The sequence below is a fragment of the Ranitomeya imitator genome, chromosome 5, assembly GCF_032444005.1.
Source record: "Ranitomeya imitator isolate aRanImi1 chromosome 5, aRanImi1.pri, whole genome shotgun sequence".
NCBI classification, from domain to species: Eukaryota; Metazoa; Chordata; class Amphibia; order Anura; family Dendrobatidae; genus Ranitomeya; species Ranitomeya imitator.
The window spans coordinates 394,077,984-394,092,082 of NC_091286.1; the positions used below are offsets into that span (position 1 = coordinate 394,077,984).

Consider the following 14,099-nt stretch of genomic DNA (forward strand, 5'->3'; position numbering starts at 1 on the left):
CGATTTGCATCTCCCAACGCGTGTCATCTGCGGAATCATCAGGGGAGTCTGTGAATGTGCATATTACAATTGTGTGTAATATTATTGACTGCTATCATATAAATCAATGCATCTACAGGTTACTGACAAGGATTCCTACATTTTAAAAAAAAATATATATAAATAATGCATTCATCTATTTTCACAGCCTTTGGTCAAAATGAGTGTCACGATCCAGGGATCCCAATAAATGGGAAAAGGTTTGGCGACAGATTTCTTCTTGGAAGCTCTGTTACTTTTCATTGTGACGAAGGCTTCATTAAAACACAAGGGTCTGAGTCCATCACTTGTATTATCCAAGATGGCAATGTTGTGTGGAGCTCTAATGTTCCAAGATGTGAAGGTAATATTTTACTACCATGCTTATGTGTTTGTTCAATGTTTTATTTAAAAAACAGCCTTTTCTTCTATTATAAAGCTTTAGAGTTGATTTTGCTCAAAACACAAAAAGTCCACAAAACATGTCACATAGAGAAACTTTGATGGTCTCAAAAAGGGAAATGTTGTTGCATAGATAGCAATTTATTCATACAATTTCATGATGAAAACCTGAAAAATGGCACAACACCAATCTCTTATGTTGCAGCATTTTTATTAGGAAGATGCTTTCTAAGACCGATGATACATAAACGCAGCTGACTTGTTACCTTCAAATAAAGAATCATTAACTTCAAAATTTGTATTCTTTAGCCCCATGTGGTGGACACTTAACAGCTTCAAGTGGAATTATCCTTCCTCCAGGCTGGCCTGGGTACTACAAGGATTCATTAAATTGTGAATGGATAATTGAAGCAGACACTGGACATTCAGTTAAAATTACTTTTGAAAGGTAAGAAATGTGTTCCTTGAGTTTATTGTCTAGTCATCTCATTACACACATCAAAGGTTATATAGTCAAGACTATTGAAGAATATGTAATATAGCAGCATTGTTGAGTTCTCAAGGTAATTCTTTTTTTAACAGGATCTCAACCGCTTTGTCTTTTTTACTTTTTATTACACTGTCTTTTTTTTAGTTTGTCCTTAAAGAGGACCAGTCACTAGGTCAAAAATGTCCAGGTTTTTTTTTCTTATTTTATTCCCGCTGCTTTCTTGACTATTTCATGCTTTATTTTCTAATCCATAGTACTGATCAAGAAATTTGGGCCTTTCTATTTGATGCTAATATTTATGGCCTTTACCAAGGACGCGTTGCTCACAGGATTGAATATGGGTGCGTCTTCAGACTGCTCTATATTATATCTGTGTGATATCTTTATATATCGGGAACCACATAGTGGATTTTAATAAAATGCATAGCAGAATGCGCAAGTGAATAGTGGGGAAAAAATGAAAGCATAAACTAGCCACTTTTGACCTGGTGAAGGGATGTATTCACATGACGTCTTCTTCAGTTGGATTCTGCCTAGAAACCTTTTGAAAAAGCGCCTGAAAAGTGCTTCATAATGTGAACATAGTGTACAGCAATTTAAAAATAAAAAAAAATAGTAAAAAAAAATGACAGTTCCGTTTTTGTAAGGAATCCCTACACTTAAAAGCATAGAGTAAAAGACGACAGCAATGTTCGAGAAAAAGGCCAGGGAAGCTGCTTCAGAAAGTGACTTTACCTTAAAGGTGGCTTCACCTGAAAACTCCACATACCTCAGGGATATTTGCACACATCAATTATTTGCTACATTTTTGTTGCATTTTTCCATGCAGCTTAGTCACAAAACGGAAGGGTTTCCTATTATCAACAAAATGAATGAGAGTCCTCATGCGTTGCATATTTTTTCCTTACAGCCTTGAAGCAAAGACAAATCTGCAGCTTCTCAATACTTTTAGCGTTTTTGTAGTGTTATTGACCTATTCTAATGAATAGAGAAAAAAAACATAACAAATGCTGTAAAATACATCAAATACTCATATTTCATGCAACGTTTTTCCTGCTGCTAACACTTCAGTATTTCCAGAAAAAACGTCTGCATCAAATACTTAACATCTGCAGTCCTGCTCTATGTAGCACAAACGATCAGATGATCACAGATTCAGGTCTCCAATGGAGACTATTGAGGCAATTAAAAAGTAAAAAAAATGTTTTTAAAATATTAAAAAAATTAAAAATAAATAAAAGATCAAATCATGTTAGAAAACACGGCACTCGATAGGTATGAGTAATGGTGGTGCTCAAGTAGGGTGTCCACCCCGTAGAATATAGATGAATAAACTTGGCACTCAGAATGAGAGGAAAAAGGCTTCTAAATTTATTGATGCATCCAGACACATGAAACTGCTAAACGTTTTCGGTCCACACCGGACCTTCGTCAGAGCGTTTCTTTGACAATGACTGGAGATAGAAGCAAACAGGAGGCACAGAGGAGCGTCCGGGAGGGAAGAAGCTGTGGAGGGTATACTGAATGCTGGAGGAGCGGGATCCACAAATGACGAGAAAGGCGCCAAGGCTAGGAGCAAAGCCTAGAAGGAGAAGCAGCGCTACGGGTCCGGAGCATAAGGAGCACTGTGCCCAGCAGCAGAGAGCGGCGCTCCTGTTTGCTTCTATCTCCAGTCATTGTCAAAGAAACGCTCTGACGAAGGTCCGGTGTGGACCGAAAACGTTTAGCAGTTTCATGTGTCTGGATGCATCAATAAATTTAGAAGCCTTTTTCCTCTCTTTCTGAGTGCCAAGTTTATCTAATATATAATTGCCTAGAATACTACTTCCTGCAATTTGTGCCAACTTCCGTGGCTTTGTCCGGAGCTAATGTCCGGAGCTAATGTCCGGAGCTAATGTCCGGAGATTAATTGCCTAGAATACTACTTCCTGCAATTTGTGCCAACTTCCGTGGCTTTGTCCGGAGCTAATGTCCGGAGCTAATGTCCGGAGCTAATGTGCGGAGACAATGTCCGGAGCTAATGTCCGGAGCTAATGTCCGGAGCTAATGTCCGGAGCTAATGTCCGGAGATAAGTGACATCAACAGTGTCCAGTGTCTGATTGGTTGCCGCCTGCTGCGAGCGACCAATCAGAAACGTGCCGTACTGTGACACACTCCGCCCGCCATTTTGGTGTGATTTTTGAATTATTACCTCACAGCAAGTTTCTACTGCGTGGAGGCGGGCCCAGTGACGTTGCTCTTCAAGCTCCTGCCGAATTTCGTCAAAAAAATGATAATACCATTTACCAAAACTATATATATTTAGTTGTGAAGTGGTTCAGTGACATTTTCACACCAATTTTGAACTTTTGTTTGGTGTTTTCTCCATATACTGCCTATTATTTTTGTTCTTTCTTACTATTATTTATTAATTGTATTATTCTTACATTTGAATAAATAAAGTATATATGGATTCTAGACTCCCGATTCTTTAGAATCGGGCTGCCATCTAGTTCATCTATAAAAGATCAAATCAGTCCCCATTCACCCCATTCAAACTAAAACAATTAAAAAAAATCAAATATACATGTATTTGGTATCGCAGCGTTCAGAATCGCCCAATCTATCAATATATAATTATAATTAATCCAATTGGTAAATGGCACAGTAAGAAAAAAAATCGAAATACCAGAATTACTTTTTTTGGTAGCTGCAACATTGAAATACAATGTAATAACGGGCGACCAAAAGATTGTATACAAACCAAAATGGTATCAATAAAAACGTAAGAACGGTGTGCAAAAAAAAAAAAAACCCTCATCCAGCCCCAGATCTCTAAAAATGGAAATGCTACGGGTCTTGGAAAATAGTAAATTTTATTTATTTTTTTACAAACATTGAATTTTTTTTTCAATACTTAAATAGAAAAAGTACCTAGACATAGTTGGTGTCTGTGAGCTCGTAATGACCTACCATATTGGCAGGTCAATTTTAGCATTTAGTGATCATGATAAAAACAAATCCAAAAGACAATTGTGGAATTGCATTTCTTTTTTTTTTGTTTCAATAAATTTTATTTGATTTTTTAACATTTAACCATTTAAGAAAAACCTTCCAGTGCAGGGGAGGTCGACATACTTAACACATTCAATAAAGAGATTGGAAAACGATCCAGCTCTATACATATAGAGACAAGACAATAACAAATGGGGGGAAAAAACATTAGGTGGGGGGGTACATTTCTATTAAAGTTCTTCAATCGTTCATGTATTCCTATACTTATCACCTTTACATTTTTTGAGTGTGAAAACAGGTAATGAAGAACCTTTATAAATTGCCTGCAAAGGGAGAGAATGATTACAGAAATTATAAAGCAAGTTGATCAATGGAGGCGGCTGTCCATGTCTTTTTCATATGTGGACAGTTGTTTTATGGTGATAGCGTGAGAGCTTGAGTTAGGCAGACGCTATGGTCCATGTCCAGCCAGGGAGTCCATATCTGAAAGAATGCATTCCAATTATCAGTCCTAGTTGCTTGAATATGCTCGTATAGCATAATCACATTCATTCTATCTCTGACCAAGGACATAGAAAGTGACATGGTTCTCCACTTAGATGCTTTATGTTTTTTAGTAGCCATACATAGTAGACTCATCAGTCTATGCGAGTTCTTAGAAAATCCAGGGTGCTTAGATCCTAATAGAAAAACAGATGGGTCAAGTTGGATAACTTTATTAAACATTTTTTCAGCTGTAAGTTTACTTCTTGCCAAAGAGCGGAGACTACAGTGCAGCTCCACCATATATGCTCCATGTCACCTGGAATGCTACACCCTCTAAAACACATATTAGATACCTGTGGGTAAATGACATGAAATTTTGTAGGGACCAGATAAGTTCTATGAAGGACTTTAATGGATTATTCCACCAAAGAGACCTGACAAGCCCCTAGATAAGTTATCACAACATCTACGCCACTCCTCTAGTGTCATATCAATTCCCAGGTCTTCCTCCCACTGCTTCATGAACTTTAATTTGTCCTCATCTTGAATAGCATTAATTATAGAATTTAATAAAGAAATTGTTCCCATACCCATTGTTCAAAGCCTGATATAGAGAAGGGATTTCTATTCGGTAAATGCTGTTTTGCAAAATTAAAAATTTGATTCATACGAAAGGCTTCCCCCAAATGGTGGGTTATGTTTTCAGGTGAATTCTTGCATGGTTAATAATATGTTAAATGGGGTACACAGATGTTTTAGCGTAATTATACCATTTAGTATCCACCAAGAGTAAGGGTGGGGGTCTAGACCTGGTAAAAACATTGGATTGTTAAATGTACTTTGTAATTGGGTATAATTAGACTGGCGTCCATGTTTAAATCTTTGGGAATTGCATTTCTTTTGCAATTTCACCGCGTTTAGATTTGTTTCCCCAGTTTTGCTTACACAATATGGTAAAATCAATGGTGCCATTGAAAAGTTCAATTTGTCCCACAAAAAACAAGCCCTCACATGGACTTATTGAAAAATAAAATTTATGGCTGTGGGAAGAAGGGGAGCAAAAAATGGAAATGCAAAAATGGAAATACCCCTGGTCCTTAGGGGGTTAATGGATGATGATGATATGTTTTTTTCCTGAAATTTTGTGCCACTTTTTCTCCACACATACCTTTGATCATTGTGGCCAAAGAGTTCTATTTTAACCTCATCTGTCCACAGGACTTGTTTGCAGGACAGGTTTTCTTCAGTTCATTGTTCCATGAAGACCATATTTGTGCAGGTGTCATTGAAGAGTAGAACAATGTACAACAACTGCAAAGTCTGCTAAACTTTTAAGAACGTTTTTTTGCAGTCAAAAGGGGTTTTTGATTTGCCCTTCTGGCAAACTTACAAGCAGTTCTTACTGTAAATTTTCTTGGTATTCAAGACCATATCTTGACCTCCATTGTTCCTGATAACTGTCATTTTTTAATTACATTTTGAACTCAGGAAAGGGGAAGCTATAGCCTTCTCCTACTTTGTGGGCCTCCACCATTCTTATTTATAGAGTGTTATGCAGCTTTTTAGAAGAACCCACATGGTTGGAGGCACAAGGTTAGAGGAGGCTGGGTGTTTATAAAGCTGGGAAATTTGTATCACCTGGCCTTTCCTAACAATGATAGTGAACAAGACATAATCCTAACAGGCTAAGTATGGTCTGAAACCTTGTTCAAAGTTATCTAAGCACACCAATCTCCAAGGGTGCCCAAACTTTTGCATGGGCCCATCTTACTTTTTGTAATTTTTAAAATATAAAATATCCTTAATAAAAGTAATTTTGACCAGGGGTGCCTAAACTTTTACATGCCACTGTGTTTGCTTGTATGTGTGTGCGTGTGTGTGCAAATTGTCCCTTCGGATAGGAAGAGAACTTAAACTCTATTGGAAGTAGCAATCCTAAAAGTCACCATTGACCCCTTAAAGGCCTTGCCAATATGACTTGAATAAAAGCCAAATTAGAACCTAATTTTGCAGTCACGGTGTTTCAAGGTGTTGACAGTGCAAAACATGAGATCTGATTTACCTGAATGAGAGACTTCTGACTGGGATGTAAAGGGTAGTATTTCTGCTTGTGAAAAGTGACATGTGTGACATGCTAGTGTAAGAGGCTTATAAGTCATACAATGGTCCTCTGGGAAATGAAATAAGCAAATTGCCTCTTCAGAGAGGAATAGGACTAGAACTCTAGTGCCATCTATTTTAAAATAGCAGTCCTAAAAGTTAATTTTGACCCTTTAACGAGCCTTGCCATATGACTTAGGATACATTCAAACCACAATCTCAGTTTTAAGACAAAGTATTTCCCAAGGGTAACATTTCTGCTTGTGGAATGTGACATGCCTAGCATGGCATGCCAGTGTAGGGAGGCTAATAAGCCATACAATGCTCCTCTGGGGAATTAAGTATGCAAATTGTCTCTTCAGAGAGGAAGAAGACTAGAAATCTAGTGTCATCTACTGAAAGTAGCAATCCTAAAAGTTAATATCAACCTTTTAATGAGTCTTGCCATATGACTTAAGATAAAAGCCAAATTAGAATCTTCATTTGCAACACACGCACATACACTCAGACATACGCCACACAAGCAAAAAAAAAAGAAAAAACTTGATAGCTGGAAGACTAATTCATGAACTAATGACATACTACATCAGGAACGGAAAATGTATTTTTGCGCTATGTGTACTTCCAGAAATAGCTGCTCTAATTGCCTTAGCCAAGTTCAATGATTACAATTCAGAAGCAGGCTGTCATTTTTGTCTATATTCACTATCTTCACATGCTTTGAAATTATTTTCCATGCCAAATTCAGTTTATAAGTAGATTAATCAAGATTACAATTACTTGACTTTTATCTATTTTGAAATCCACATCTTTTTTATTAATATGTCCTGACAAGTAGAATATTGTACGATGTTTTGGTTTTATAGTTCAAGAGGTTAACATCACTGCCGACAAATCTGAATAGTATTCACTGAACAGTGTTATATTGTATCAAGAAAGGGTGTCAGCTCGCTGGTTATATAAAAAAAAAAAGATAGCCAGTAGAGAATGATTTCATGCTTCATCATCTGTCATAAATCTAAGCTCCAAAGATTCAAGGAGCAGAAAATTGATAACGAAAGGTTCAAGAAAAAAAATGGAAACAGACGTTCTGGCCAATATCATGTTTAACTCTATCACTGCAGTATACTGATTAATCTACAAGTCATAAACGATGAACTAAATTTTCAGACTGACTACTGAGATGAATATTTAATTACAGGTGTAAGTTCACAGTAGGATCAAACGCAGCTGGATTGCACACATTAATTATTCTTCCACAATAAGGTTATCAGGTGATAATAAAACAGTTGGGTTATACATGGGTATGATTAATTTTTTCCTCAATGATTAATGGTAATAAACCATGGTTTGGGGAATACGACTGGAAAGTCCAGATCATTGGCTTCCTTTTCTTATGAACTCAAGCAAGGTTCTGACGAAGGAATCGATTCCGAAACGCGCGTAGGGGTGTGCTCGTTACCTGTTACCACACGGACCTTAAAAGTATACTGCCCCCATTTAAAAAAATAAATAAATCTTTCTTTATCCTAGCACATTTTGCACTGGTAGCGATCCAGTATTGGTCTGCACCATCTTGTTTGACATTGGCACATTGTATTGTTACCTAATGGTGTGAGCTATATTTATAACTAATTTGTTTATTTTTATGTCACATTCACATTTTTCACGATTATAATTCACTTGTGGCTATTTTATTTATTTATTAATTAACTTTTTTAGGCCCCTTTTTATATATATATATACAGTTAGGTCCATATATATTTGGACAGAGACAACATTTTTCTAATTTTGGTTATAGACATTACCACAATGAATTTTAAACAAAATAATTCAGATGTAGTTGAAGTTCAGACTTTCAGCTTTCATTTGAGGGTATTCACATTAAAATTGGATGAAGGGTTTAGGAGTTTCAGCTCCTTAACATGTGTTACTCTGATTTAAAGGGACCAAAAGTAATTGGACAGATTCAATAATTTTAAATAAAATGTTCATTTTTAGTACTTGTTTGAAAACCGTTTGTTGGCAATGACTGCCTGAAGTCTTGAACTCATGGACATCACCAGACGCTGTGTTTCCTCCTTTTTGATGCTCTGCCAGGCCTTCACTGTGGTGGTTTTCAGTTGCTGTTTGTTTTTGGGCCTTTCTGTCTGAAGTTTAGTCTTTAACAAGTGTAATGCATGCTCAATTGGGTTGAGATCAGGTGACTGACTTTGTCATTCAAGAATATTCCACTTCTTTGCTTTAATAAACTCCTGGGTTGCTTTGGCTTTATGTTTTGGGTCATTGTCCATCTGTAGTATGAAACAACGACCAGTTTTGCTGCATTTGGCTGGATCTGAACACACAGTATGTCTCTGAATACCTCAGAATTCATTCGGCTGCTTCTGTCCTGTGTCCCATCATCAATAATCACTAGTGACTCAGTGCCACTGGCAGCCATGCAAGCCCAAGCCATCACACTGCTTCTGCCATGTTTTACAGATAATGTGGTATGCTTTGGATCATGAGCTGTACCACGCCTTCGCCATACTTTTCTCTTTCCATCATTCTGGTAGAGGTTGATCTTGGTTTCATCTGTCCAAAGAATGTTCTTCCAGAACTGTACTGGCTTTTTTAGATGTTTTATAGCAAAGTCCAGTCTAGCCTTTTTATTCTTGATGCTTATGAGTGGCTTGCACCATGCAGTGAACCCTCTGTATTTACTTTCACGCAGTTTACTCTTTATGATAGATTTGGATATTGATACGCCTACCTCCTGGAGAGTGTTGTTCACTTGGTTGGCTGTTGTGAAAGGGTTTCTCTTCACCATGGAGATTATTCTGTGATCATCCACCACTGTTGTTTGACCTTTAATCTTCTGATGTGGAACTGTTAAGGTAATAATAAATGGATGTTATGGCAGAAGGGTTGCAAAAAATGCAAATAGATAAGCAAAATTGTCTGCAAAGGTTTTCTTTAAATTGAGATTTGAATGCATTTTTACTTATGATCTCATATTTTTACAAAGAAATAATTGCATTTTAATATTTTTACTGGCCAGTAAACTGTGAAAGTAAATTGGTTTATGAGTTGCAGAATTGTTGTATAATGAGACAAGAAATGCCTGACTAATATCTTATTATATTTCTGACTCAGATTTCAGACTGAAGTAAACTATGATATTCTTGAAGTACGAGATGGCTCAGCAAATTCTTCACCATTGATTGGAGAATATCATGGAACACAAGCACCACAATTTCTCATTAGCACAGGAAATTACATGTATCTTCTATTCACAACGGATAATAGTCGTTCTAATGTTGGCTTTCTAATTCGATATGAAAGTAAGTAATCACTTTAACTGTGTGGTCAATTCTACGTAATGAGTATAAATTGTTATTACACAGAAACATTGTTAGGCATTGCATAGAACTTCCTTACTAAGTCTGCTGTTATGGAATAATTGGAGCCAGCATTATCTAAAGTATCTGTAGCATAGACCAATAAATACAATAAACTGTGAAATACAGCAGGTTAGTAGCAAACTGTTCTGTAGTTTGATGTTTCTAAGAAAAAAAATATTAGAAAGACATTAACATAGATATAAAAATACAAGATTTGGGGTTTTATTAAATTATATAGGCCTACAAAATTGCCCTTAGAAGAAAGTGCACACATACAGGTCAATGTCCTGCTTTTAGAGCTTGCAGCCATGATTTGGGTTATCAGAAAAACTAGAGACCTCTAGCTAATCGCACTGCTTCGTAGTTATTACTCCTCATCAGTTGTAGACGGGATTTTGGTTAACTGTGTATGATGTCATGTATAATGGATCTCGTGGAGACCAGACTGTGGTAAAGGTCTTTCTAGAAGAAAAAAACTGTCTATTTAATGCTCCCCTATAATCAATTAAAGCAAACCTCTCAGCAGGATTTTGCTAAGTAATCTGCAGACACTGTGAGGTTGGCACTGTTATACTGATTAAAATGATACCTGGGTTGATGAAATTCGTCTTGTGTTTCTTGCTTAATCTGTATTTATAGTTTTCAGTTAATAAGCATCATTGCCAGCAACATTTTGCTGAAGTCAAAATTTTTTTCCTACAGCAAAATGGTGCCAGTGCATAAGCAGTCGCATGCCCATAGATGCTACTGCACAAGTGTCGCCGCCATTTGCTGGAGAAAAAATGGGGAGGAGAAAATGATCTATTGCGCCCACCTTATAAGGTCCTCTACACACAAAGGTGCTGCAACAATATAGGTTCACCTGAGCTGCTACTGATGGCAGCATAGGTGAACCCATATCATTCAAGCACCTTTAAGTTCAGGAAGATAAATGGAGACAAAGGCATCTTTCCCCCAAAAAAAGACATATTGTAAAGTTTCTTACACACACTTATAATATTAACTCATGCAAAAAAATTGCATAACATTTTTTTTTTTAATTTGAAAAAAGCCCTATTTAGAACTGAAGATTATTATTATTATAGCTTGCAGGCCTTTCGGTGAAACATATTTCATAAACAGCATATTTGTAATACTGGCATAGTTTAAAATGTGACAGCACAATGTATGTTTGAATAATGAATGAAAGTCTCATTAACGCAAGAAACAATTTAATTACAGGGCATATATTCATTTGCAGCTCATGGATTGAAAGCTTGTTTTTTAATGGAATGAGATGTTAAAACTTCTCACAAGTGATTAGGCTTTTGATTACCGTATATACTCGTGTATAAGCCGACCTGAGTATAAGCTGACCCCCTAATTTTGCCACAAAAAACTGGGAAAACTTAGTGACTCAAGTATAAGCCTAGGGTGGAAAATGCAGCAGCTACCGGTAAATGTCAAAAGTAAAAATAGATACCAATAAAAGTAAAATTACTTGAGACATCAGTAGGTTAAGTGTTTTTGAATATCCATATTGAATCAGGAGCCCCATATAATGCTCCATAAAGTTTATGATGGCCCCATAAAATGCTCCATATTAAAATATGCCACATATAATCCTGCATAAAGGTTAATAATGGCCCCATAAGATGCTCCATAGGGACATTTGCCCTATATAATGCTGCAAAAATGTTGATTATGGCCCAATAAGATGCTCCATAAAGATATTTGCCCCATACAGTGCTACACAAACGTTGATTATGGCCCCATAAGATGCTCCATACTGACACTTGCCCCATGTAATGCTGCAGAAACGTTATCGCCCGATACAGACACTAGCCCCATATAGTGCTGCACAAACGTTATGGCCCCATACAGACATTTGCCCCATATAGTGCTGCACAAATGTTATGACCCCATACAGACACTGGCCCTATATAGTGCTGCACAAACGTTATGGCCCCATACAGACACTGGCCCTATATAGTGCTGCACAAACGTTATGGCCCCATACAGACACTTGCCCCATATAGTGCTGCACAAACGTTATGGCCCCATACAGACACTTGCCCCATATAGTGCTGCACAAACGTTATGGCCCCATACAGACACTGCCCCCATATAGTGCTGCACCAACGGACCTGCCCCATATAGTGCTGCACAAACATTATGGCCCCATAAGATGCTCCATACAGACACTTGACCCATTTGCTGTTGCTGCGATGAAAAAAAAATCACATACCTCTCCGTCGCTCAGGCCCCCGGCACTTGCGATAGTCACCTGCTCCTCGTTCCGGTGTTGATCCATCTTCAGCATCTTCTGCACTGACGTTCAGGCAGAGGGTGCGCACTAACCACATCACCGCGCCCTCTGACCTGAGCGTCCCCGCAGAAGACGTTGAAGACGGAGCGGCGCGGAACCGAGATGCAGGTGAATATTGCACAGCGCGGCGCTCCTCATTATACTCACCTGCTCCTGGCGCGGTGCAGTCCCTGCTTCCCCGCAGCTTCTCCCTGTATTAAGCGGTCACCGTTACCGCTCATTACAGTAATGAATATGCGGCTCCACCTCCAATAGAGGTGGAGCCGCATATTCATTACTGTAATGAGCGGTACCATGTGACCGCTCAGTACAGGAAGAAGCTGGGGCGCTGGGAAGCAAGGATGAGCAGGGACCGCGGCGCGACAGGAGTAGGTGAGTATAATTAGACAGCCCCCGCTCCCCCTCCCCTGCCAACCCCTGGGTATGACTCAAGTATAAGCCGAGAGGGGGACTTTCAGTCCAAAAAAGTGGGCTGAAATTCTTGGCTTATACTTGAGTATATACGGTATATCATTTGTTGTTTGGTTGCTTCTGATTTATACAACTGTTTGGCTTACAGCATCTCAGTATGCTAACAAAAAATCTAAAAAGTATATTTTGCCTATTCAATAGTAAGTGTAAGCCTCTTAACAAACTCAGAATTGACTTGTTGACAGAAGAATGTGATTAGGGTGGTAAAAAAAATAAAAAATGAAAATTGGCTTCCCACATATTGCACTTGGTGTTGCTTCACAAAGAGTTTTATCTATTTTATGCAAACAGGTGAACCTAATATCTATATAAGACATAAAGAAGAAGCTACAGGACATATGGAGATTTTACCTAAGAGTCCATGTAAAAGAGCCTGTTCTAGAAAGTCATTTATTGTGCTTGTCAACATTTGCAGAACATCTAGGATTCATTAAAAAAAAAGCCTATTATTACTTTTTAATTAATTTGGATAAGGACTCCCATTATTTAGAAAACAAATTCAGTTCAAAATTGTCGCATGTGCATACATATATATATATATATATATATATATATATATAAATATATATATATATATTATATATATATATATATATATTTATATCTATGATCAGAAGTGTAACAATATTCTGAACTTTTGACTGTCAGGCTCCATATCTCACCATCCACTACTGCTTTGAACGTGAGACTGCCATCATTTTATGGACAATCAACTTGGATATCTCATACATAAATTGGACTTGCAACTAATTTGCATATGCTTAGTTATGCAGATTCTTGTCATGTCACTGAATTACTGTTTTGCAGTAGTGAATGGTGAATTATGGAGCTGAAAGTCAAAAATTCAAAACATTGTTACCCCTTTGCTTGACAGCGTATATATTTACTATATTCATTATTTGTATTTATTTATGTGTTATGAGGGCATTGTGAGTTTTATTATTATTACTCTATTAGTTTATGTATCTGTATTGTATCTTAGGTGTTACTTTAGAATTGGATTCATGCCTTGACCCAGGCATACCAGTAAATGGTCATCGTCATGGAAAGCACTTTGGCATTGGCTCATCTGTGACTTTTACGTGTGATGCTGGATATATTTTAAGTGACGATGAGCCATTAATTTGTGAAAGGAATCACCAATGGAACCATGCATTACCTAGTTGTGATGGTAAGTTGTGTTATAGCGTTATGTAAAGACCATGCAATCGAAAAGAAGAGAAAATACATTATTTTAATCCTTTCATACTTTAAACTGCTAGTTTAATTGTTGCATGAATATACATATTTTTGCATCCAAATCTTAATATCAAGTGAACGAGACAACATGTATGTTTTTGGCATTGTGAGCACTGTCCCAGATCCTATGACACCGGCAGGTATAGAGTTCTGACATCAACTAGGACCTATGAAGGCCTACGGGCAATCAACAGTTTTACAGGT

General features: G+C 37.4%; 1 protein-coding gene across 1 annotated transcript in view; it reads left to right on the forward strand.

The window, feature by feature from the left end:
• Positions 1-14,099, forward strand: part of CSMD1 (CUB and Sushi multiple domains 1) — a 3,308,788-nt gene that overhangs the window by 2,384,251 nt on the left and 910,438 nt on the right. Inside the window, exons 15-18 of the mRNA XM_069726899.1 lie at positions 188-382; positions 730-868; positions 9,630-9,817; positions 13,639-13,827. Of these exons, the coding sequence (XP_069583000.1) occupies positions 188-382; positions 730-868; positions 9,630-9,817; positions 13,639-13,827 (711 nt within the window). The remainder of the gene's footprint in view (positions 1-187; positions 383-729; positions 869-9,629; positions 9,818-13,638; positions 13,828-14,099) is intronic.